This window comes from Rhea pennata, chromosome 4 (assembly GCF_028389875.1).
Source record: "Rhea pennata isolate bPtePen1 chromosome 4, bPtePen1.pri, whole genome shotgun sequence".
NCBI classification, from domain to species: domain Eukaryota; kingdom Metazoa; phylum Chordata; class Aves; order Rheiformes; family Rheidae; genus Rhea; species Rhea pennata.
The window spans coordinates 70165202-70192951 of record NC_084666.1 but is presented as its reverse complement, the minus strand read 5'-3'; the positions used below and the strand labels follow the sequence as shown (position 1 = coordinate 70192951).

Here is a 27750-nt window from a genome sequence, read left to right as displayed (position 1 = left end):
GCTTGCTTTCATCCTTCTCTAGATTTTAATAGTCCTTATCACAAGGATGCTGGAGTAGTAATCAGCTTTCAGATAGGGTGGCTTGCTCAATGCCATGACCTTATGATGAGATTGGCTGCTGCAATCATGCGAGATTGAAATATGACAGGGAAGCAGAGTGGTGATTAAAATGAATTTACAAAAACAATATTTGGAATCTGTTTTACTTACATATTTGAAGTTTTATGTGGGGTTTTGGATGCTTAAGTTGGAAAGTTTCTGATCACAGCTTACAGTTTTTAAAAGACCAATTAACTGCTGATGAACAAAGTATCAGTCTAATTGACATAAATGATAGTTTTGCCTTATTTTGATATTCCAGCTGATGTTGTTCTAGACTTGTCCGGTTCTAGACTTGTCCGGTTCAACTTTGATTGCATTGATGTCCACACTTCCTGAATCTAATTTGTAGCTATATCTTTGTTTTGCTTTTCTTCATTCATCTCTTAAGACATTCCAGGAGCACTGTTACTTAATCATTTAGAAGATGCAGTTTTGTTTATTCGTTTATATGTTGCCATTGTGAAGACTAAAAATGTTTTAACTGTTGTTGGAGATAATTTTCTTCCAGGAGTGTTTGATAGTTAAAGGAAATATATTTGAATAATGATTAGAACAAGAACAAAAAATAAAAAGCGTACTTTATCTGTTTCAGCAAAGTATCTGCTGAAATGGTGCATTATGACAAAATAACTAATAACTTCCCCTAATTCCAGCTTTTTCGCAAATGGCAAAACTCCATTGCACATAATGAAGGATAAAATATAGGAGTAATTTAACAAAGCATTAGACCAGAAGGCTCAAATCTATGTATTGAGGGAAGGGTAGAACTGCTTGTTTGATTATTCTTTATAATACACATATACGTATTTTGGCTGAGTGGTTGTGCTGTTTATAAACCCAAAGCTTAAATGACTAAATATGATCTCAGCAAAATGTGAAGTTTCTAACCATTTTGTTACATATCTTGTAACTGCATTCAGTTTAGTAATATGAAATACCAGTTATTCCCTAAGGTATTGTGTAGCTGTAGATCATAAACTTCTAGCTTAAATTAAACATCACAGCTGGCTGCCTTAATTTGATGCATTACAGCACAAATGTTTCAACAGATTGACTAAAATGAACCATACTGCATATTCAAAAGAAGAGCGAAGGTCAATGCATGTGGTACCCTGTGATTTTTGGGTTGTTTCTTCTTTTTTTTTTTTTTTTTTTTTTTTTTTTTTTTTTTTTTTTTTTTTTAGTATATTATGTGTTCTACAGAATTTAGCTTGGTGGAGTAGAATTTGACAAGGTGAAACAGGTTAGCAAAGGCTCTCGAATCGATTTCACTTAAAAGTTAATATGGCGTAGTAAGATAGTACAGCTCAAATTTTCAGAAGGAGATCAATATCTGAGTGTCTGCTGGATAGCCACATCTACTGGGTTCTTTCGTACATATTTGTGTATATATGTGTGTCTAGGTATATATTTTTCATATAACTTATATTCCTAATTTGTAATCAGTTTATTGCATTAAACTTGCATTTTAAGAGGACTGCAGTTTAGTATGGATGGCTGCTGTGCAACCATGCTTAGAGGACTTCTCAGTCAGAAAGAGAAATTTGGGGATCAGAAGACCTGAAATCTAGGCAAAGTCCGTAGCTGTTTCAAGCTGGCTGACAAAACGTATCATTCTGCACTGAAGTGAGAAGCAGCCTTCACAAAAGAGGTGGTTTTCTCAAAAAAAAGTGCCTGAAACTCAAAGTGGCTACTAGTGTTATGTGTCTACTCAGTATAAGCCTAGTGTTAGAAGTCATATCCATGTAATAGAAAACTCTTATTTGGCCTAGCACAAAGAAAATGAAGGCTATCTTGGTACACTTGAAATTTCAGTATATTTAAGCAGTGAAATGCTGTATAATGAATCTTGTTTAATGTGCACTCAAAATCCATGTCAACTAGTAATCTATTTGTAATTGCACTTAGTACATGTACCTTTATAGGGAGTTCAAAAACATGGTCCGGCAGTTTTCACTGTCTTAAGGCAGTAAGTAATTTTAATTTTGGTGTGCTTTAGAAACTTGATCTGGTTCATACTTATGCTAATGATCTTGTCCTCAGAGGATCAAGACTTAACGCAGGCTTAGATTGAAGAAGCGCTGGCAGGAATCAGTTTGTATTGCTTTTCATTTGTTTAATATCCTCACTTGTGTGAGGCACAAATGGGAGAAAAGGCTTGCACTACTTTGAGTCTTACACATGTGAATTCAAATGTTTGAAAGTCCAGTAAGTTAGGCTAGATTTGTCCTTCACCAGAACTCAAGGTTTTAATTAGACCTTTCTTGTATGGTCTTCTGTGATCTAACTTGTCAGTGTCTTTACATCTCTGGTACCTGTGTTGATCTGCTGACATATCCCAAATCGTACGGCAACTCTTTAGGACAAAGCATGTTCCTGTAAGTACCCTTCTAGCCTTCCTTCAGTTAGCAAATACTATCCTTGGTAGAGTACCTTTATATACTCAGTTGTTATGCGGCGGTGACTATCTGCCATAATGATTGCCAGCTTTCATGACTCTGAATTTTCAGATACTTACTTCGGTCACCTTTTTTAATAATTATTTTCCTGTTACATTAGAAGTGCTGTATTCTTTGTTATTTTTATACTTCTGCTTTTCTGCTTCTTTGCCCTTCATAAAACCAAGTTTGGATTTTATTTTCCTAAGATACATATCACCCTATAAGGAACTTTCCGAAGCATCAGTGTCATGTGATTAGTTGATTAATGCTGTACTAATGCAAAGCAGGAATATCTACTGAGGGACTAAATCCTCCTGATCGTAAAGTGAAACCTATATTTCTTCAATTTGCATGCACTTGCAGTTTATCCTCCTCCCGTTACTTCCCAAATCCCTGGCAGCAATGCTTGATTAAATGGACTGATAACCGTTTATGCAGATCGAAGGGGAAGAGGAAAAAGTACTGAGGCATGTTTTATCTTTGGTCAGCTAGATAACTTGCTCTATCCCTTCATTTTTCCATATAATTAAATTCTTAGTAATTTTCACTATTCAAAATCTGATTGAAAGATTTACATTAACAATAGCAAGTGCTTGCTGTAGAGATCTTTTTTTTTTTTAGATGAATACAAAAATAGTTCTGTTGACATATTTGGCTATGATGCAGTTTGTTTAGTTTGATACCAGTGGAATTATTTGTGTGAAGCCAGCTTTTGATCAGGCCCAAAGATCAGTTGCCTTATTCTGTTCTTCACTAAAACTTAACTGCAGGTATGGTATTATTGAGATGCTCTAAACCTAAACATGCATCTGTCTTTGCATACCAGATGAAAGAATTAGTATTTGCAGGTTTTGCCTCAGGTTATAAAATAGAGGTAACTTACTGTTTTCTGTTTCGAGGATAAAAGTTTTTTTTCTGTTATATTCAAAAATATAACCTCATCAGTTTGTTTATGGTGCGCTTTAACGGGGGCGGGGGGGAGCAGAATTAAAAGGCTTGGGCAGGAAATGCCTATGCATTTTGCATGTGTATATAAGAAGTGGCAACATCATGGAAACTATAAAATTCTGCATTGGAAGGGGCCTTCAGAGGCTGTTTGGCCCCATCCTCCTGCTGGAAAGAGACCCTACGTTATCGAGGGTCCTCAAAAGCCGAGGCCTGATACTTTCAGCTAGGGCGTTTTTGCTGCTTCTCTAGACAACCTCTTCCAGTATTTGATTAGTCTTGCAGGGAAGACTCTTCCTTTTATCCCTGATGTTCTGATGGGACCTCTGCTGAAGCAGCTTGTGCCTGTTTTCCTGTCACTGTACATCCTTGTGCGGTGTGTCGCCATCTTCTCTGGAGCAGCCTGTTTGGGGTTTGAAGGCTGATTACATCCACCCCGAGCTTTCCCCTCTCCGTGCTGAGGAACCACGATTCCTTCAGCTTTCTTTAGGCGTCAGACTCTCCAGTGCTCTGATCATCTTAGCGACCCTCCGCTGGGCCTGCTGCTGTCTTGCTTTGTCTCTCTTGAACTGGGGCTATCAAAACCGGACTGGGTGTTCCCGGCGTGGCTGGACGAATGGTAAACGAGGGCGCAGGCCCTTGACCTGCTGCCTGTGCTGGTGCTGCTGCAGCCCGGGCCGCGCTCGGCCTTCGTTGCCGCAGGGGCGCAGCGCTGACTCGCGCTCGGCTCGCTGAGCCCGCGCCGCCCCGCGGCCTGTCGCGCAGAGCAGCACCCAGGCAGTCAGACTCCAGCCTGCGTTGCCACTTGGGGCCAGTTTGCTCTAAATCCTGGAGCAGGCATTTCTCTTTAAACCTTATGCTCTTCTTGCTGGCCTGATTCTCCAACTTTCCAACTTGTCAAGATCTTTTCAGATGGTGGGGTTTTGTCCCAGCCCGTCTGCCTCTCCTGCTGGGTCAGTGTTACCTGCATGTGTTATGAGGTACTCAGTCCTACCTTTCTGGCTATTTGTAAAGGTATTGAATAAGACTGTGTCCAGTAAAAAAAAAAAAAAAGTGACTAAAAGGTATTCCAGTTTTTCAGTCAAGTGCGTGTTAAAGAATCGTCGTCTCTGAGATCACTTTTTGGAAAACCAGAAGCAAAGATATGCTTTTTCCATTGTGTTACGCAACTGAAAAATCCAGAATAGCTGTAGCAATTTCAGTTGGTAATTTCTGGATTCTCATTGTGGTACCCAAGATCAATTGTGGTCTAAGTTCAGTATTTAATATATCAAGTCTAACTGGCTTCAGCCGTCCTAGATTCAGGGCTTGTTGTCATAAAGTGAGCTAATGGTCTGAGACAATGCTGTGCTGAAATGCCTTCATTCAGTATCCTTACAGCACTTTAATCACGGAGAATTTAATTGAAATTTACTGTGTTAAAAAGAAATAAAAGGTACATTTATTAACTTTGACCTCAGTCTGTAAAGGAAAAAATACACATCTGTAATACTATCTGCTAAATATTTACATAAATACAAATTAAAAGACTTATGTTCACTGGAATTCATTCTTTGCAAAGCAGCTGTTCTTCTTCATGATATGGTTTTCATAATATTTTCTAAAATATCCATCGTTTCTCACCAGTTAATTTCTCATATACTTGTTATTTTTAAATGCCTCTAGTTCATTGTTAATGCTTTAGGTTTTCATTTAGTTTGACTTTACTTGACAAGTTGGCAGCAACAATTGTTGCTCATTGGCTTTTGAAAACTTAATTCAGTTGGTGACAGTATGTTGTGCTGTGAATATGTAAATATAATGTTAATCTGATGCTATAGAAAATAAATTACTCTTGTTTCTCTTCTGTTTAGTTTAAGAATATGCATTTATCATACAGCCAAGTTTTAGAGGCTAAGTGGCTGTTCTGCTTTTTTGGTTAATTAAGGCTTCTACGACCTTATCTTGAAAACTGCATGAGTGACATCTTCAAATAAAATTGATATTTGGTAGTCTCAATGCTGATGTAAGTCATTTGGTCCTTAGAGCTTTTGGAAGAAATGGTTGCTTATGCCCTTAGTAACTGAACTCTAGATTGGTGGCGGGGGTGGGTAGGGGGTGGAAATCTGACATCTGTTAGTGCTTCACAAATCTCAGTTCAGACACAAATAATCTGGGAAAAGTGATGCTAGACATCCTCATTTAAGAAGACTAGTTGTCAGTACTTCACAAGAAACCAATTTTCATCATTTAAGTACCTGTTTTTTGAGGCTGAGCATCAAATTTCTGTGCTGATCATGTGGAAATATGATTGAGGACAAGCATGCAGGGTAAGGAATTTAGCAATAGGGTAAGGTGATCAGTATATGTTTTTATTTAACAGTGATGCTGATATTATGTAGTTTTTGAGCTTTAAGTCCACCAAGCAAACTTCAATTAGGTAGCATATCTGTGCAATGGAGTCTTGGGAAAGAGAAGTTGTGCTCTTCCTTGTGCCATATTGCTCAAAAAGCCCTGTCACAGGGAGATCTGTAAAATCTGTGTTTTTTTTTTTAAAAAAAAAAAAGCTCTGAAAGCAAGAATATCATTTTATCACTTAGTTCTAGCATGTGTTTTAAAAAGCCAGCTATTACACTGAAATTTTTTGTTGAAAGAAAAAACATTTTTATGGGATAGATTTAAGGAGAAGTATGTAAATGATTATATTGTTCATATGATGAAATTATTTAAATATAAACTATAAAACCTTGAAGAAAAACTGAGGCTATGCAATGAAGCATTTCCTTGGGTATTGTTTTAGTGAAGAATTCTTTGTTTCTAGTCTTGCTCCTATTGGCAGTCCTAGGTTTTCCAGTTATGCAAACCTCCTTTCTCCATCTCTCTCCTCCTTACATAGATTAATTTCTTAAATGTTACAGGAACATTTTTAAGTCAGAGACAAAATATTTGGCAAGGATAACATGGAGGAGTTGAACTTCGGCAAAATTATTGCCAAAGTAAAAACAGCTCTTTTGAGTTGCAACAGCGAAGGTTGCCCAGCATTCTGTAAGGTTGTTACTATTAAAAAAAAGCTGAGAGAGGAGGTGCATATATGATGTTGTTCAATTAAAAAAGAAAAGACTTGAAAGATTCTGTCTATCCAATAATGGGAAAACTCTGGCTATCACAAATCAAATCTTCTGACAACTTGATATAAATTAACTTCTACAAAATTGTTTTCTTTGAGATCTGATTCAGCACTGAATTCCTGTGAATTAAAATAGGACTACCTTCATTTCACAAAGGTGCTGAAGTATCTTTAAGAAATATTTCCCTAATACCCCATCAGTGTTAAAATGTCACATACCTTACAATAATCCAGACAGTGAACTCTGGAGTTCTGAATGGCATAACTAAAACTTGCTCAAATGTGGAGAAAGATATTAGTGTTTTAACTACAGATAGTCAAACAAATACTTCTTCAAGAAACAGTAATGAAGCATTCTGCCATCAAAAGTGTAGTGACTAAAAAACAGAGGAAACTTAGACTAATGGTTTGTGCTTACAAATGAAATTTAGAGACTATATGTAATTGTAAAACATCTGGCTTGGATTTTTTTTTGAAAAGAAAAAGAAGTGATAAACTGGATGTGTTAACCTGGCAGATTGTAACAACACAGCACACTTGGGGAAATCAGAATTACTGTTCTTCGCAGGATAGTGTCCTGAGTACTACCACTCAGTAACTGTAGAGAACAGATTTGGAGATGAATAAAGAAACCATCTGCGTAAAGCAGTCAGTTGAAACACAAGAGCAGACGTAATTGGGGGGGGAGGGGGGCATATGAACACTGCGACCTGTTCTGCAAGGCAGTTGGGTAGGAACCATTGGTATAGAACACTGCGTTTCTGATGACTACCTTCTTGAACTGCAAAATGAATGAAAATACAGGGAAAAGGCTATATCGGAGAAATAAAATGCAGCCGAACAGTAACTTTCCCTTTTGACCTTGTATTTCTTCATAATGTCTTATTTAAAAGTTGCCCTAGAAGGAGAGCAACTAAGCCAGGGTGATTTGGAGCTGCCTTTTTTTTTTTTTTTTGAGAGAGAATTTATTACTAAAAATGTGTATTGAGTTAAATTTTTAAAGTCTTGGGGCTTTTTTTTTAAGCACACATGAGACTTTCTGCTATACAGGGTATTTTGATTTTACTTTAAGGATGATTATAAAATGTAACTCAAAGTGATGTAAAAAAATACTCTTCAGATACACAGGATACATGTTAATTGCCTCAAAAGAAATACATATACATATATACATATATATACCCACACTTAGTTTACAGTCATGTCTTGATGCTATTCATTTCCACAGAACAACCAAATTTTTTGGTGTTTCGTGAAACAATTATAAAGAACAAGTAGGTGTTACATGGCCCAGCTGGTTTTCTGGGGTTGTTTTTATAAAAGGATGTATTATTTTTTTTATAATGCTTATTAATGAAAGCATGTGATTTTTACATTTCATTTCAAGTCTAAAATTTGCAGAGATCATAACTAATTTCATAGTTGAGTCTGTCATGATATTAACTGTTATAGTCACATATATTTCTTTTATGTTTCTACAGACCACTGCAACTAAATCTTGCAGAATTCTGACATATACCAGTAAAGGTATAATGCAGGAATACATTCTTATCTTTTTCTTCCTCCCTAAATGCCATGTCGATAAACAGTTGAACAGCAGGGTGGTCCTGTTGGCTCACAGATGGTGTGAGTATATTGCTGGCAACATTTTTTTGCACTATGTGAGAAAATTGCTATACTTTTGGGAAGCTAAGGCCATCTCACAGAGCACAGCAATGCATATGAAACTGTATTGTCTAATGATGACTTTGCAGAAAAAACTTCTGGCCTGGAAGTTCAAAAGTGGTTTCCTTTTAAACTGGACCTCTATCAAGAGCAACAGAAATTTATAGTGGCATGTGATCATTACAGTCATCACCAGCTGAATGGAGTGCACCACTTACTACCCACTGAATGTGTTGAGGGAGGGGTGTGTGTGTGTGTGGGTTTGTTTTTTTTTTTTTTTTCTCTGTTCTGCTGTGCTCTTAATGTAGTTAGAGTCCTGATATTCTAGATGATCTTGCAGAGTCCTAGATACAGGAGCAAATCTAGCTTCAGCTTGACTATTGATTGCAATATAATTACCTTGGATGCTGCCAGAGAAAGAATTGTTGTCCATGAAGATCATGCAGAACGTAAGGAGGGTTATCTCACCATCTGAAGGGTTGCTGTTCTTGGTTTAAAGGCCTAGGTGTGCATTTGGGATGTAAATACTAAGCAAATGTGTGCAGTCCAAAAGCTGTTCTGTAATGGAGAAAAAAGGTGGTCCCATTGCTGTGGAGAAACCATATAGCATCTTTGTTGTCCTCTTTGATAAGTCTTCATATATTTTCGCTTTGGATTTCCATGTGTTAGGATGTTCTAAGACCATATAAACTTCAGTTCTAAGATGGTTTCTTCAGGGAATGGAGTTCCATTTTTTTTCCTCTCTGTGACATCTTTACTTCTTCACAGGTGTTGGCACCTGGTAAGCCAGGGCCAGCCCTAGAGCATTAGCAACCACTTTGTTAGGGCTGCTTTTGAAGCTGATGTACTGAGGCAGGGGCCTCGGATTCAAGCATCACATGCATCAGAAGCTGAAACTAAAGGGAATAGCCAAATTTCTTGTGGAAAGAGAAAGAACAAAGATTCTTGGTTATTCTGCAACACAGGGTAAGAAATGACAGAAAAGGGTACAAACAAAGGAGCAGGCTACCAAGAGAAAATGAGCACCCTACCTAGGGTGGAGGAAAATGGAGAAGGGGAGAAGCACTTGGAGAGAACAGAATTTTGGGTCAAAAGCTGTAACGCTTGTATCTGATTCTTAACTCTCCTAATTGGTAAGAAGTTGTGCAGACATTTGTAGTTTTTATGGAAGTTTGCACTTCCCATCAGTAGTGCAATAGAATGTCGATAACACCCAGTTTTGCAGTATTCCTGTAAGCATAACTCCGATCGTGAAATGCATGGTAAGTGAAAGTTAGGGTGCTGCACTGCAGAAAGAGTTAGACTCGGTTGTGCAAACTTAATCACGAGTGAGACTTATCAATAGATTGTCAAAGACTGGGTCGCTACATGTAACTAGGTACGCATTATGTGCGCTAGGCTAGCCTGAGTAAGCAAAACTCAGTGGTACCACCTGGACGTCTAGTGGGCTGAAGGTGGTGAACTGAGAAGACTGGATGCAGTCTTGGTCTCTGAGCTTGCAGACCTTCTACAGTGCCAGCCTTGGTATCCACTGGCAGTGATCCCCTGCGTTACTGGTTCTCCTTGCTCAGGTGTTGTGTGTAAGCAGTGCTGTGACTAGGGCTGCACGTGGCATAGTCTCCCTCCTGCCTGCAATTCCACGTAACAACAGCCAAAAGGACCAGTAGAAAATAGGCAACTGCTGGGACACTGGGCAACAGCTAAGACTGTTGATGAAGGAAAACGATGAAGTGATAGCAATGAAGTACACTTAGAACAACCCAAAGGAGGAAAATTCATCTTTGTTTGTAACATCTGTTGTAAGGCTCTTTGGTAGAATTGGAAATTTGGGCTGCCGACCAATTCAGTCTTTTGAAAGAGGGTTTTCATTTTTTCTTCAGATCCAAACACTTTCACATGGTGTTGTCTTGGGTGTTTTTTTTTTTTTTTTTTTTTTTTTTTTTTTGTGGGCCCCCAACCCCACCACCACTTCCCAGGTACTTGGCAGTTGAAGTAGTTGCTGTTCCCACTTGGGTGCGAGCTCTAATAGGAAAGCAAATGTTGGCTATGAAAGTGATGCTAGGTTTATAAAAAACAACCTAAATTGGGCATCTCTTTCTAAAAATGTTGAACATTGCACTAATTTTCAAGAAGCTCACCAATCTTGACATAGTGGTGCTTGTGAATAACTGAGGTCAATTTTGATTGCAGGCTTTATTGAACCTATAGCTAGATAACCTGAAAGTTTAAGATGACCTACTTGAGAAATTCGGTGAAACTCGTGGAAAACTCAGCCTATTCTGCTATATGAAGACGAGATGCATCCTTTATTTCAAATAATATCTGTATTTCGTAATATTCATTTTAGGGATTCTAGAAATGAAAATCACATCTCTGAATTCGTTTTAGTGCCTTGACTACAGTAATCATTTGAGAATTTCCTAAAAAGCTAAGTTTTTGGCAAATATTTCCATTTTTCAGACGGAATCATTGTGTTTTACGTGAAGGTTGAGAAAGGATTATTAACTGCCATTGAATAGGGTTTGTTGTGAGACCTTGTGGTAGTATAACAATCTGTGTCTGAATTGAACCTAAACTGAGCTGTACCACAGTCTGAAGATTTAGAAAACAAAGTTTGAAGAAAGTTTTATGTTATAGCATAGTAAATAGTTAATCATATTGCTATATATATTTTACTCTGATCATGTTTTGTAGTTTATGTGATTTGTAAATGGATCTGCGATGGCCTGCTGTAAGTGCATTATTGAATTCAGATGAGTGAGGTTTTTTGTTACTGTTAATAGAATAATGTGATAAATGTGCAAGGTGTAAAGATCAGTAAACTTCTTGTGACTATCAAATATGTAGCAGCACTATCTAAAATGGTTTTTCCATATTCACCTGACTGGAGTGTGTGATAGTATTCTGATTTATTGGTCTGCTGAGTCAGACTGAGATTTGAGAAAATGCATAGGAAATTGGGAAACAAGTGAACTGATTTCCTGATAGAAAGAAATAAAATTTATTCATGTTTAAGTTATACAAAGCTCATTTAATGAGCAAAATGAAATCAATTTACTTTATTTGCTTTTTGGTAATTCAGAAATAATCAGAAACGGGGATTGAACTTGTTGCACAGCTTACTGACTTAATGACTGTATATGCTATATGCTTTATGGTAGTTCCTTAAATCCATGGATATTTTATTATCCTGGGTGCTGCAGAGTTTCTGGAGAAAAGAAGTAAAAGCCAAAATAAGTAATAATAGTATGGTGTATAGCCACACAGGTTGTTACATTACCCCCAGGGTCTCACAACTGAATTGTAAAATACCTTTGCTGCTGTCTTTTGGATGCATCTTAGAGGCCCTTGTGGAAGTTTCTGCATACTTCAGCATTAATAAAGCATCTGTTCCTTACGCATATTTTATAACTTCGTTCAGTTTGAAATTTTGAAAATTGATCCAGAGCTGCCATACGGCTCCTGATCAAGGGGAAGATGTTGTAGGTTAAAGTTAGTTGCTTGTTTTAAATTAAACAGATGTTTCTTGTTGAATTTTAAAACTGCTAACCAGTATTTAGTCCCTGGATAATGTTGCGTAATTACTAAATATTTATAACTCAAAGTTTATTTGGCATATTGGTCGTTATAATATATATATTTTTTTCTCCCTCCATGTGTTTTTAAGTGTGTTTGATTTTTAAATGCTAGATTCTCCATCTTCAAGCAGTGGTCAAGTTTGGATTTACATATAAAAATACAGAAAAGATTTATTTTCCATTGTGGATAATGCTGTGTAGACTATTTTGATATGCCCAGTTTGAAAATACATACTGTTACTACACTCCTTGCTAAAACTTCCTGAAACATGATCGTAGTGAATACTGTTGTCTTTGAGTTTACGTAGTTACCTACACAGTCCTCCCCAAGATGCGCTGTTTAGTAGCTCTTGCTCGCTTTTATTTTCTTCTTTGTTCCTAGTACTGCAAATTTCACTGGAAAAAAAAAGAGAGAAATTCCTGATAAAGTGTCTTTTTCTCTTATTAAGAACAAGGAATAATCTGAAGAAAAGTAAAGGAAGCTAGTGTTTCATGTCTATGACTGATTGCTTTGTGTTGAATGCTGGTACTGCTGTTTGCAAACAGCTTTTTGTTTCACCCTTCAGATTTGTTTTTGTTGTTGGAGTGCCGGGTAAGAGCGGTTGCGCTCATTCAGGCCAAGGGTTTGTCTGAACACTGAGCTGCTGTGTCTGCAACAGTAGCCCCAAGCAGATTCTTAGAGAAGATGTGGCAGGTGGAAGTTTGTGGTGTTTCCCTTGCCTACTCTGGCCGGTATATTATCACTTTCCAGCTCAGAAGGATCTCCTGCACCAGCTGACACACATTTCATAACCCTCAACGGATCTCTTTGCTTATTCTCTTGCACTTATCTCATTTTTGCAGTATTTGTAGCTTTATGCTATTACTTTCTACCTGATCAACTTACTGTATCTTTTAACGTGCCCAACCTGGAAGTATTTTTCTTTCAAAGTTATCTTTTTTGGTTTCAATTTGTAGACCAGAGGGAGTCTCCTGATCTAACTGCCAGAGTTCAGCCCTCTTCTTGTGCATCTTTGCAAAACTGGAAGAAGTAGCATCTGTTGAAGAATGAGGCATCTTTGGCAACAATAAGTTGTCTAAATGCAATGTTAGCTAACAAAACCTTCTTTAGTAATAGTCATGAATTATGACCTAAGACACAAATGAGACAGCATTAAAGAACACTAGTAAAAATTTTAGCCAAACTATTTTTTTCAACAATGGTCTACCAACAGGCTGATTATGAGCCAATAAAAGAGGGTTTATTTGTCACCTTGAATTTATAGTATGGTATAAACTGGCTAATAATGTTTTGTGATTGCCATAGATCTGCCATAGATCTGCCTTCAGCCCTTTTCAGTTCTATCTTTCTGAGGCAAAATTAGAATTTATTCCTCTTTTGCTTGAATAGCTCTATAAGATTGTGTCAGGGTGTCTCTTTAGAATTGTGTAATGTAGTTATGTTTTTATGAATATATCATAGTTTGGATTGTTATTTCCCCTCTTCAAGCAGTTTTATGTGACAGCTGCTTATGCTCATGATTATAAGTTGTCTTTGTGGTTCCGTTATAGCAGTAATCTGGGGACCGTTGCAGTGTGTTTTGCTGATGATATGTGTCAGTGGGAAATAAAGGTATAGTTACCATGTCCTTAAATGGTGAGAAACTATTTTGAAAAAGGAGATAAAAGTAGGAATCTTGTTACAGTGCTCTTTGATCAAGATCCTCTAATATTTTTTTAAAAAAAAGTTAGAAAACCATGATTCACTAAAAAATAGCTATAGCTTTTTTAAAAAAGCTATAGTTTTTTTGTGCTTATGCACTACACTAGTGTTAGAACAAAGTGGTTGCTTTCCACATACAGTATAAAAGGATCTTAATACTGTAGATGCTTGGATTAGCACAGCTTTTATGTGGTGATGAAAATGTTTTGCTATGTGCTTTACTTTAATCAAGTGAAATCAAAATTTCAGTGCTAGAAATGCTCAACTAACTTGGTTTTAACGTATCAGTAGTTTGCTGTAGAAGTCATAACAGGACTGTAGTTTTCATTGAGTCACAGGGAAATTTTCTAAATGAAGTGTTTAAAAAGAGGAGAATGATGTATTTCTCTTCAATTTCAACTGGAACATTGCTATGTCGTAGTCAAATATTACTGAAAATACTAACTCTGCTTTGCATTGCTTTGGTACTGTTACAGTGAAAGCTGGAATTTTCTTGGCTGATCAAACTTATTCTGCTTTGGTAGAGCAATGCAAAACTGAACGTTTCTCATGGGTTTTGATTAGGTGTAGGGTGAAAAAAACTATTTGGAATATCATGAGAAAGCATACTAAAATATGCTGATTTTTTTTCTTTCTGATTTTTGTCTTACTGATTTAAATATCATTCACTTTGCATTTAATTTCAAGTATTCTATATTTCTAGTCTTCAGTTGAGGTAAACAGGTAAGTGGAGGGCAGGAGTGGTGAATCTAAATTCATAATAAGTATCCACCATAATAAAGATTCTAGTGTCAATTTCTGGCAAAACACATGCTGTGGCTTCCCCAGAGAGCAGGTCCACAAGTGCAAAAAGCACCTTTTGGTACTCGTTTATGCAAATAAACGATGACGGAGAAGTCTTGGCTGTGCATCTGGAAGCCGGATTTAGGGATGGAGCTCCTTCGTAAGCAATGCTACTGTGTGGGGCCCCTTGGGCTTCCACCGCAATTCTCCGTGCGCTGCTTCCCCGTGCAGGCTGGAGCTGTCCTCCTAGCTGTTGCCTGGGCTGAAGGCAGTGTGTGTTGTGTTGCCTCCAGCTGGCCATGGGACTGGCTTTTCAGAAGGCCCAAAGCTTGTGCTGCAGCTGTTTTACTTGTTGCAGCTGCTGATTTTGGTCTGTCCAGGCAATGGCTTTCATTATAATGATCAATCCCAACTAGTCAAAGCAACAGAGGCACTTCAGAAATGAAGTTTCTGTCAGTTTAATCACAAATTGTTATGGTGATGGAGAGGCAGTATGATCATTTCCAGTGGGATTGCTTTCAGGAAGGTAGGCTAAGTAGTAGTCTTTAATTAGATTATCTCACTTCTTGGTGTGCACATGAATGCAGGACAAGCTTAGTGACAGCTGTGTGGCTTAAGTTTGATGCTTTCTAACACTGCTAAACCCATGCATTTTTAAGCTGATGGCTCTATGCAAAACATTTGCAAACATGCTAATTAGTAAACTATTTGCATATAAAGTCACACATGAAGCTACTCAGAAATTGGCAGCTGTGAGTTGTTTTTGGTATTGCTAGACCTATTTGCAGTGATACTTGGATCATACATTATTGATATCCATAAATAATGCTGGAGCCTTCTATTATCATAAGGATTGATGCGTGTTGCTGTTGATTTCCTTGGTGGCAACAATTTCTTGGTTTATATGATTTCCTTACTCCCCCCCCTCCCCAATTCCTTTGACGAGCAAATGATCAAAATCTGCGCTGTACAGAAGTCACAGAAGCAACTAAGAAATGATACTTTGATTTTATTTGTAGTCTACACTTTAATGTTGCAGTCCTGAAGGTCTGTCTTCAGAATGGCAACCTGTGAAATTATTGTAAACATGTGGCTGTGTGAAGTTTAATTAACATCAGAAGCCTTCAATAAACATTAGTTGCAATTTGGAATGTGCTTAGTTAACGATTCCTGCAATCTGACTGAGTAATGCATATGCAATGAAGTCTCTGTGGAAGGTGAGTGGCACTGACGCTAATCACAGCACACGAATGTCTCTGCTCGCATAGAGGGAAAGGGAAGAAGAAACCAACAGAACTGGCTGACGTACTTAAATATCTCCACTCTGCGGCCTAAAGGATAAAGTGTGTAACGGGCTTTGCTTCAGGTGGTAAGGAAGGAGACATGATGAAAATCGGTGTCTTTGTTTCTCTCACAAGATAAAGAATTGACCTAAGTAATACTTTGTGTTAAGCGTTGCAGGGTCATTTTTTAGTTATTACTACATCAAGTGTTATCATACTGCTGCTGTTTTGTATTGTATTTGTTTAACCACGGAGGATTTTCTTCAGTGAAAACTGATTGGGCTTTGTGGAGAAAAAAATAGCTCACAATACTGAGCTATGGAAAGAAAAAGATCTTGTGAAACAGTGGTTGAGAAACTTTGTATCCTTGCGGGACTTGTAGAGCTGGCAATATTGAAATTGTGCACATCAGGAAAGAGGCAAATGGGGTTGCCCCAAAAAGGGATAAAAGGAGGGGAAAAAATCCAGGTTATAATCTGTCTACTTTCTTTGTTTAAAAATAAAGTTGATAGATTTGTTTTCATTTGCCTCTTCTGTGTTGTCTGTCAACATGACTGCCAGCTGAACTGTGAGCAAAGAGCATACCAGCTGAAGGCTAAGTTACAGCAGCGTGCTTTAATGAAAAGAGCAAGTGTAGGAACAATCTACATGATCCTTTTTGTCTTAATCTACTTTGTTGGAGTAATTCTTGCTATACTATTTGACAGGAGCTGCCCTCTGCTTTGGTGTAGGGGGAGATGCATACTTGAAGTAAGCCTTAAGCAAGGATACGAACATGCTTAAGACAATGGTTGTCTGAATTTATTTCAAAAAACTTCAAACACTAGTTTCCTTGGTTTGTAGGCAATTCAGTTTGTCTTGTTCTGTTTTTAATGTTTTTCATATTCTGTGTCTTTTCTCAGGTTTTAGCTAGTAAACGAAGTGTACCTTAAATGAGGTAAAACCTCATTATTCTTGATGATCAAGTGTTTTACAGCTGATGATTAACAATTTCTGTGCAAAAGAGCAGCAACGTATGTTCTAACCAGTTTCATGTCTTCAGTGGTGCAGTTTAATGCTGTGCATTTAAGTAAATGAGAGCTGTAATTGAGGAGAAATTCACTGCTGTATCTGTGATGTCTGTTTAGAAAAAATATTGAAATATTGTGAATCTAATGGCTAGAAATGTAGGCTGCTTTGAAAATCAAAGGTGTGCAAGTTTGATCTTCAAATTTGAAGGTCCTGCTTTGCAGTCATCTTGCATGTGTAGTTGTACTGAACACTATTCAGTGTTTACTCTTGTAGGATGATTGTTTTTCTTTTAATTTTTTTCTACTTGAGATTGTGACAGGATTCTGAGAAAATAGAGTATAAAAATTCATATTCAAATGGAAAGTGTTGAAGGCTTAATGGTGTAAGAAGGACTGATTTTTGTATGTAGGATGTAAGACTTGGACTGCAAAACTGTGAATCCCTCAACTCTGCAAGTGACTTCGCACAGGAGCTTGCAACAGATCACTGGCTACTGTCCTTAAAATATTTGTAGGAGGATGAAGTCAATGGTACTAGGGAGATGCTTAATGCTTTTCGTGCTTCATAGTTCTAAGCCTTCATCTCTCTCTCTCAATTCCTGAATTATCAAGCTGGTAGAAGGTGTCTTGTTCACATTTGCAGCTGTAGGGACGGGACTGAGTTTATCTCAGTGGGACTAGGGACGTTATCTAAGGACATACGAGACAAAATAGAAGTGCTTCCTTATTAAACCAGCTAGCATGGGATTTACAGCATTTTTTTTTCCAGACAACTGGATGCAACCGTAACACAAATTAGGACTAACAGTGTTAGCAAAAAGTTCAAAACAACACTTAGAGCTAATTTCTGTGTGAATGGCAGTATACCTGGTGATGAATTTGCCTTTTGGAAGTTTTTATGACTGTGTTACTGCGCCTTTCTCTTTCCTTCTCCCACTTTTTGGCTGCTTTTAAAAACAAGAATACACTAATAACCATTCCTTGTTCTGGTTGTGGTTTATTTCTGGTTGGTTTTTAGATTGCTCACAGAATGTGACACTAAGTATCTTATACTGCATGCAGTAACACACCTTGGCTATATATGAATGTGTAATTTGTAATTTTGTGTTTGTTTGCTTTGGAGATGTGATAACCTGAATGAGTTCCTCCATACCTTGTGATACGGGTATGTAAACATTTCTTAGAGCACCACTGATACGTTATGAGAAACCTAAGTAATAAGGAAATGATTACTTGCTATACAGTCTTACTGAAAGACAGAATGGTTGCTAATTATAGGTATATAGCCAAACCAGGAACTAGGTACTGGTTTAAAAAGCAGGTTATTCATTCTAATACTGCTTAGAGGTGCAACTGATTGGTTGATGCAACTGATGAAACAGGTGATAACAAATCCAGATACATTTGTTCAAGAAAATGAATCCAAGAAACTGGATTTGTGTTGTAACTTTGATCCAAAGCATGAGCAGATATCCACTATACCTTAAACTTTCACAGATGCTTTTAAGAAAAGGAAAAAAGCTCAGATGTTTGCCAAATCATTGTCCTGAAATCCCGTGGTAGTCTCATCCTTGTAAATATTTATTTTTAGTTTTGTAATACATACACAGGTAAAAAGTGCAATGTTTAGGATACCTGCATGGCCCGGTCAAAGAAATGGGAGTCAGAAGATTCTACTTCAAAGTTCTTGTTTGTTTTTTCCATGTCTCTAGCATTCACCAGCTTTCTGGATTGAGTGATTCAGTTGTTTGTGTTCCCCTTCAGATAGCCTGTGCTCTAAAAGCTTGAAGTCCTTTTCTGTACAGCTGCACAAGGTGCGCATGCCTCTGGCAGCTAGGACCTCGTAACCCTTTGCTTGAATGTGAGAATACGTGGAATAACCACAGTGAGACTTGGAATTCTGTTAAGATCTGAACTGCTCTAAATATCTGTTTGTCTTCCGAAAGTATAATCACTTTGTAATAACCATCTGAAGTTACTTTTTTTTACTCTGTAAAATGTATTCAGATATTTGTGGGCTTTTTTTTGGATTGGCAGTAAGTAACTATTTAAGTAGTGCACATGGCTTGGAAATTGGCTTTTCCTCACCTTTCTTGTTCAAGACCTGGATACTGTGTTTAAGTAGAACCTGAAGCTAACGGGACATCCTCTTTTGTTCCAGATAATCATTCGTAGCTTCTGTATAGGGATTTGCCTGCTATAAATGTTTTACAAAATACTTATTAAATAATAAGTGAGGAAAATATGTTGGCTTATATAAGGACACTAGAACAAAATACTGGTGTGACTGCTATGAAACTTTCACTGAAATTATGATTGAAATCTCATAGGTTTTTTGGTCTTTGTCATTTATCTTCATTTGGCAGTAGTATAAACCTTGATGAAATATCTGCTTGTGCATACTTTTATGCATTCCTACCAACTTCACCTTAATTTTTCTCCTGAATAACAGGCTACTGCTCTTGTGGCTGATAGCTGCTGTGACTCCAGAGTAATGCCTCTAATTTTAAATGCAGATTTTTAGCCTCTGAGTTCAGCTGGTCTCCACAAATTTAGTCCTCCTTGTAGTGTTTGAGTGTGCTTCCTGTAGCCACAGTGCTGGTATGTGCTGGGAAGACATCTGGGCTTTTTGCTTAGCTCCACAAAGCATTTCCAAGTGTGATACAATTCAGCTGTACTGAGGAGGCTTTTGAAGAAAAGCTTTTGTCCCCCAGATCTATGTGACAAACAGCTTGTTATTCATGGTGTGGTAAATGTGAAGGAAAACTACATGTGAGCTGTAAATCTGACTGCAACAGTGATGCTGAGAATTACAGGCTGTTTTGGTGAATTAGATTTATCTTCATGAAGCAGTACTGTAATCTACAGTCTGTGGGAGATTGAGTTGTTTGAGTGTAAAGAGTTTTGAATATGAAAAGCTGTGAGGTCTTTTATCTGAGTAAGAATTAAGATCAGTATGAATATGCAAGGTAGTTTCTAAGCATTTGAGGTCTCAAATTTGCACTTAAGCCAAACACCACAAGTAGCACCCATGCTGCCACTGATCAGAAATTGGGTGAGAGAGTGGTCACAGAAAATCCCCCTTCAACCTGCTCGCAGCTGAAGGTGTCCAAGTTATTTTATGTTCTTCAGTCCTGAGGCGATATGTAGGAAAAAGCCAGTCAGATGCTTCAGGTAGTTTAATCTAAATTAGTAGTTTGGTAATAACTCACTTTACTTTCAGTCTGGTAGCTGCCTTTCAGCTGTAAAGGCTTTGGGCTAAGCAGTTTTCTTTGTTGTGTTCCCTTTCAAAACGAGTAGCCCAAAATGCTGCTTTTCACCATTTCAGCTGAAGTCCTAATTTCGTTCTTAATCAAAAAGATAATATGACAGATGAAATTCCAGCATTTAAAATGTTTTGTTCCAGTATACATTTAATTTGAATAAATCTAAAACCTCAATATTTATTTTTAAATTAATATTATTATAAAACAATATTGTGCCTGTGTTAAGGCATATTGGCTGACTTTTTTTCTTAATAAGAGGCTATTTTCAAACAGTACGTAAACAAATACTTGTTTTATAACTTAGATTTGTAAGGAACGTGGCATATAGATAGATCTGGATAGTTGCTGTAGGTGTGTGTATATGTTAAGGGGATCTTTTCAGAGTTTAGTTTGGAGCAACTATTCCTCATAGGCCTCTTTGTAGAACAGTGACAGATAAATGTATCCATGAGAGGTGTTTCTTTTAATGTTTTATGCTACTTTGTTGCGTATTGTATTATGCAGCATAATAAAAACCCAAGCTATAGCAATAAAAATGTAGCTCTTAGAGTCCACAAGGTGATTCTGGTGGTTCTAAATATTAAAGTAATTTGACAGTCTGTAGTGTCTGCTTTTTCCAGATTTCTCCAAGGCCTTGCTCACTTTAACATCTTTTATCTAATACCATGTCAGATTAGAAGGAGGTAGGTACTTGGTGGATTGATAGCTCATTTCCTATCAAATGAGCAGGTATCTGAGTGTGCGAGTTCCTAGAAGTTAGACTTGCCCTCATTCCTGTATGTGATACCTATAGACTTTTTACGTAGAGGACTCCCTTTGGATGGATTTTGTTTGTGTTTTTTCTTCTTCCAGTGGTGTTAAGAGGAGTAGAGTAATGAGTCAGAAAATACTCAGTAGTACTTGGGATCTTGACAATACTCAAGCTGAGTCTCTGATGTTTTATAAATCATGCACATTTATGGATATGTAAATCTGGGAAGAGGCACTGGCTTTGTTTTGTTCATTTCTAATACAAGCTACAGTCAGTACAACTGCAATGATTGCATTAGTCTCTCTTTTATTGTCTTCAAATGTAAATTTTTTCTGGTTAACACTTTCCCACTCTGGAAAGTTTTTTTGCACTCCGGGATGCAAAGAATATTGGTGTTTCTTCTTTCTCTTCCCTCGTTTTTTTTTTTCTTTTTCTCTCCTTCATATTTTTTCCTATTTTATCTAATGATCTTACATGCTTATGATCAGCTGTCGCCTGTATCCCTCAGTAATATATTGCAAACACAATTGTAATAAGAAGTATATAACTGATGACAGTCACATGCTGTAGGGAGTTTGAGGCATAAAGTACATGTGAACTTACTCCCTTGTAAAGGAATAGCTTTGTTGATTGTGGCCTAATGGATTTCACTAGGGCTGTTGGAAGGAGTTTAGATAGTGATCTCAGTAACTCAAGCAACAGAGAAGGATGGAACAAGGTGTCATACTACACAGTTGCTGGAGTTCCTGCTCTCACATGCCTGCTCTTGGTTAAGACCCATGAAGTTGGGATGACTATTGCTAGCAACGTTGCTCTGAGTTAAGTGATTTAAAAAATCATCAACAGCTGCTCTTGTCTTTTCACTAGTTAGAGTGAACCCAGTGACCGAGAATTTGTCATGCATTTGTCATGTCTATTCCTTTCACCATACAAGTATGTTCTTAGTGCTATTTATTTTAATAGGGATTAACAGCATGTAAAAGAGTTAAGAAAAGATATTAGCTGAAGACCTCTTTTAAATCACCCAGAAGCAGTTTGTTCAACTGATCTTAAAAATGTGGAATTCATGTTAAAGAAAAAAAAATTATTCAGTCTCTCTTTAGGCTTTAGAGGAGGTCCTGTGAAAGACCACTAAGATGTTCAGGACTGCAGTCCCTTACTCCTACTTACCTTACAGAGAAGATGAAACCAGACTCTTCTCAGATGTGCAAAAGAAAAGGGCAAAAAGCAGGAGGCGGGACTGCTTAACCATCTGTGACTCTATGAAGTATCTCGGTAGGCACATGCAGAGGTTAAGGAAGCACCTACACTGTGTTTTAACATTTCCAACGTGCTTACATCTCAATATGGAATTGTAAAAACATGTTTTTGAAGCTTTTTGATATGAGGAGAGAGGCTTGTAGGATTCAATATATGCAGTTAGTATAAGACTAGGTGAATTAGGGAAACAGTCACTAATTATTCAGCTAGGAACTGAAAGGAGGAGATCCTCTAGTGTTCTGTAAAGGCAGAAAAGTCTCAGGGAAGTTTCAGAACTTAAAATATTGCTTTATAACACTAAGCAACTGTGTTTTGGAGCAATGCTGTGATGGCAATTGAAGACCACAATAAAGAATGTGTCCGCATAACTTATTTCTTTATTACTAATATTAAAGCGTGCCCCTTGGCTTGCCAGAACAATCTTTTATTTGGCTGATTTGCTATAGCTGAGAAGAATGGACGAAGGCTTGGTTCCAAAGCCCTTTCTGAGAACCTGGGCACCCAAAAGCTTGTCCGTCTACTAGCTGGCTAAGCAGAAAGCGTGAACTTCCTTTACAGCCTGTCTCTTGCCGAGTCCCATAGGCCGTTCCACTTGCAGCAGTAACTGTGGGAACCTTGGCAGTGCACTAGGTTACACACTAGCAGAAGCAAAATGAATTCCGGACATCAAATCTTTTTAAGTGATTGTTCTTAAGAGAAAATAAAATATTTGGGCAAAGGTGAAGGTTGTCTCCTGTAAGCAACTTTTTCTTTCTTTGGAGATTGCCTATCTGCAGAGGGTGTTCAGCTGTGCCTAGGAGCTGGGATTTGTTTGAAATCCTGTCCTGTAAATGCATGGCCAAAAGAAGCCGATATTGTGAATGCTTAGTGAACGCTGTCAAATATTCACAGTATTTTTATACAATGAAATAAAGTAGCTATTAGTATTTTACACAACTTATTGCATTGAAGAGGTTTAATATATATTAATTGTGTGAAGTTCTACAGTTTTACAGAAGCAGTTATACTGAAGTTCTGCATTTAACTTGCATAGTATAATATATGATAATTTCTAAATGTAAATGTCACATTGTGGTGTAAAAACTTTTTCTATTATTTTATCAATTCAGTCCATTAGAATGTCTGTCTGTTGATACAATCAATGTAGCATGAAACTATTTTTAAAACACCCATTTGTCATTTTAAGAAGAGCTTTTATATCAGAAAGAACACCTTTATAGTGTTTCGGGGAGTCTAATACCTTTAATATTACCAGAACTGTTTCATAAACTAAGGTATATCTTGTGGAATAAATATATATATATATATTTTCTAGCAACAAGAAATCTCTCATCTCTGTAGGGATGAAGCAGTGTAAGGTAGTGGAACATACAGAATGAAGATGAAATTGAATGACTCTTAAGTGCAAACTGCCTCTTCTGGCAGGGTGCTGTTTTGTAGACAGCTTAGAGCTTGCCATGTTACCACATGGAAAAATACCTTTTCCATAATTTTGAATATTTTGCTGACTTCTGCTGCATCACTGGAAATAAGATGTCATATGTTGTAGTCTTATTATCTTTAATACTTTTGAAATGAATTAAGTTGCATTATGAAGCTTGTTTCACATAACAAAATTGAATGTATTCTTTTTTGTGGAGAGTGGAGGAGGTATTACGCGTTGTCAACAGGAAAGCCCTTAATTCCTGCTTCTGGTAATTAAATAAGGTGAAATCAGAACTTAGATCACTATGTAAAAAATTGACCTCTCTGCATAGACACAGTTAAGTGACCTACTTGCAGAAAAGGTATGTTCCGATTATTCCAGCCTTCTTAGCTTTCCAAATTAATAGGATGTCTTACAGAAGGTTTTGATTTCTTTATAGTTGTTCCTCCTCACCAGTTACTCAAAAATATGCTTTTGTTGATCCACGTAGAAAGTATGCAAATGTTAAATTTGATCAGATACAGGTTAATAGCGTTTTTGGTCCGAACACTTACTTATCACATTACTTAAATGAACGTTTAGTTTCTCTGAATGCCTGGGCTTGTAACTGGAAAATTCACGCAGTTTTTTAGCAGTAAGTGTTGCTTTCCAAATGCTTAAAGCAAATACTGAACAAGTGACTGGTACCTCAACAAAATAAGTTAAAATCTTCTGTACAATCTCCTACTAAGTTCAAATTTAAAGATAAACTTTTCAGTTGGGAATACGGAAGTTTCTCTAATTGGTTATGTCTGTGAGTTTGGGAGCAAGTTGTCCTATGTCACTGAAGTGATCAGTCAGTGGTGTGTGGGGCTTTAAAGAGTTTTTAGGAGTCAGAGGTTGGACCATTTTGATGTTTTCTTTCTCCTGTGTGCTTGCTTTTGGTGAAAATGAGTTTATTTTAGAGTTGTATGTTTCAATCCTTGAAACAAATGACATTTGATTTTAAAAATTATGTGGAACGAGTATCTATAAAGGAAATCACAACCTAAATAGCTGAACATAATAAGGTTTCTCTTTTTATTTTGGTGAAAACTGAGATTCAATTAACCTGAAATACAATTAACAAAGGTTCTGGTTTACTGTAACACATAGGTGTCAGTAACATGAAAGCATACTTTGATAGGTCTGTAGCATTTCACTCCGAGATGAGTTAAGTATTTCATATGGACATAGTTGAAAAATAAGTGTGAATTGGTAGACAGGAATCCTTAAGTGCAGTGAAGTGTGGGGTGTGTGTGTGTATATATAAAAAAAATTTTTTTTAAGTATTCTTTTTTCTGTTTGTGGAACCCTGTTTGCAGACATTTTCCCACCTTACCCTGTACTGTTATGGTTGTTCCATCATGTTCTTTGCAGGCAAGGTGACCTACATTCCAGGAGGGGAAAACACCATACCTACATATGTATGACTAGATGTATGTATATGCACGTGCGCACATACACAGAGGCTGAGGTTGGTTGAGGGTCGGTGTTTCTAGTCAATGAGAAGATTTGATACTTTAAGTGAAGCCTCGAAATGCCTTCTGTGAAGCGCAGTTGTGTCAAATGGCCAGGTTCCTTTGCATGAGCCTGCCCAAGGGATCCCCACGGGAAGGACTTCAGCAGAGGTTGGGGTGCGAAGAGGCCGCTGGGCGAGTAGAAATGGAAACGCTTGTGCTTTGCATAATCTGTTTCCATTGAGTGAGAGGGATGTTGTCTTGATACTTTGATCTGCTGTGGAGTTTACTTTTTATTTTTAATGTTTCGGAAAACGTCTTTGCTGTTGGAACAGTGTGGGTATTTAGATTTGCTGCTGCTCCCTAATACAGTTTGCATGTTGAGATGTGTATCTGCTCTGGAAGAAGGTTCCTGTGTGCTGCAGCAACGTCCGCAGGGTGGTCCCAGTTCTCATACGGTCATGCTCTCTGCACTTGCTCTCAATTTAAGAGAAGGACCAATTGGTACAAGGAAGTAATAGCAGGGAAATAAACCTCTGAGAATAACTCCATAATATATTAATTTCTAAATAGCTGTCCATGCGTGAGTTTTGAACTACTTATCTGAATGTTTGTTGCTGTACAGCGCAGTGAGGAAAAACATGACTCGCCTACAATATGTTGCTTTGTTTTACAGGAAAAAGCCCGGTGTTTGCAGAAGGTTCTTGCTTCCCATGCAGATAAATCCACTCAGACAGAGCTCATAGGCCATGATGTAAGTAGCTATATTGAGCAGGGTTGGGGTTCTTTTTGTTCGTTTTGGTTTTTGGTTTGTTTTTCTTAAATCACCTTTATGGGTTTCAGACTTCTATCAGCCTGTTTGCTTCTATGGCTGTTGTCTCCATGCATTGATTTAGGAGGATTTATGTGGAATATTATTCATTCTTTGCTCTTAAATGATTCTCAAATGTCTTCTACAACGTAAAAAAAAAAAAACTACAACTACCTGCCAGCATGCTGTAACACCCTAATAATTTCGTGTTTTAAAAATAATTCCAATACGCTGAGAATTAGCATAAATACATGTGGAAGATACATATAATTGGATTCTTATTTTTTTCAGTATCAAAAGTAATTCACTCATTAACAATGTCGTGTTGTTGTTTATAATCACTATGTATTGTCCAAATAATATTTGAATTATGGAAATAATGGAAGAAATACAAGTTTTTCAAGTCAGACTCAAATCTTGTTTCTGGAGCAGCGTTAGTTTCTGCTAGAAAGTGAGTTGACAGTTTGCAGCTTCATGCAAGAATATGCATAAGGACAAATCTTTAAATATAAGAAACTTAAAGAAGAGTGTTCCTTCTATGAAACATTGGTAGAATATATGTAGTGATTCACTTGTGTACATGATTTTCTTGAATAATCTTTGATTAAGAATGCCTCGGTGATGAATATTTAGCACAGTTATTTTTTTCCTGTTGAGCAGAATCTAACCATACTTGTTACCAAAGACTGTTCTGCAAAATACTTGTAGTTCTGCAGTGATGTATCTCAATGTGCTGCTCTAAATTTTTAAAAAGCGTGGTAAATCAAGGAGTGCTAAGTGCGTGTTTTGAAACATACCTTTCAATGTGTTTTGTAGTACTGGAGTGTTAAAGATCTGTCTTCTGAGTCTTCAGGTATTCTTGTAAAGATAGAAAAATAAGTTTCACACTCTTAATCAGAAAACTTCTTGAAGTCAGTTATGCTTGATTTTTCTCTTAGTCTTTCTTTTAAACCAGGCATGCTGATTCTGTAGCTCTAACTACTTTGAACAAAAATGTGTTACTTTTATGTATATTACTGTTAATGCTTGGGGTTTTTTGAGTCTATGCATTTAGTAATTTTATCTGTTGAGTATTTTTCATTTAGAGTAAATGTGCCAATATTTTGCTCAGTGCATCTGACTGCACTGATTCATTCTTGTGCATGGTTTGCAAAATGAGCTGTGTCTTTGTGAAATGACAGCAGTGTTTTTTTCAATGAGCTGAAAATGAGGTATCTTCATGGATGATGAAAATCCCAGAATATTCAGTAATACTTCAAAACATTTTTGTATGTTATTATGCCATACATTTTTCTGCTGGGAAAAATAAGTTCTAGAGAGATACTTTACTGAGCATCTTATATGTTGAATAACTCTTCCACTAAAAACGTGAATAAGTAATTTTTAGGAGTGTTTACTTTTTGGTTTTGAGGGTTTTTGGTTTACTTGTTTTTTTTAACTGATGTGATTTGTGTTTGTTCCCCCCAGCCCGCCACCCAAATAGGTAGTCTCTCATGCTGCAGTGATTGATACTGCTAAATGACACTTGCCCCACTAAAAAGGGACGAAGACTGAGGGGGGGGGAGCTGTCCATCAGTAAAGTAGACGATTGCTATTACTATATTAAAATTAGAAAGAAGAACACTACCTCAGTTGTCTGACTTAGGTTGGGATATAGATATTTTTTGTATTTTTTTTTAATATATTTTTATATAAAAAGGGGGGGAAACCCCAAAAGCAGAAGTCTCTTCAAAAGTAGTGGTACAACACATTTTTCAAGGCCTTACCTACCCACTTACCTGTTGTGTCATGGTTGGAATCATGTTTTCGTATATAGGTAGTGCAATACTCCAACAAAAGCAAATGAGGAATGTTTTAATATGAAACAGCAAGTCCATCTGTGTTGATTTTATGTTGTACAGAATGCTTGTGAAAATTACATTACATGGAGTAGATTACGGAGAAAGTTGAACAGGACTCTGAAGGAATGACTCGTGCTTACTGTGATCTTCATTAAGGAACTCAAGGCATGCTAGAATGAAGAGGAATGTGCAAATAAATAGTGTTAACAGTTTTCATAATATAAAGTATGTACTTTTATTCATTAGATCTTGCAACTTGTCTTCCAAGAATGGATGTTATAGATAGTAATGGCTTCAGTTGT

General features: G+C 37.1%; 1 protein-coding gene across 2 annotated transcripts in view; it reads left to right on the top strand.

Moving 5' to 3' along the window:
* Positions 1–27750, top strand: part of CCSER1 (coiled-coil serine rich protein 1) — a 621814-nt gene that overhangs the window by 399733 nt on the left and 194331 nt on the right. For both annotated transcript variants that reach the window (XM_062575026.1, XM_062575025.1), the window contains exon 9: positions 25473–25550. In XM_062575026.1, the coding sequence (XP_062431010.1) occupies positions 25473–25550 (78 nt within the window). The remainder of the gene's footprint in view (positions 1–25472; positions 25551–27750) is intronic.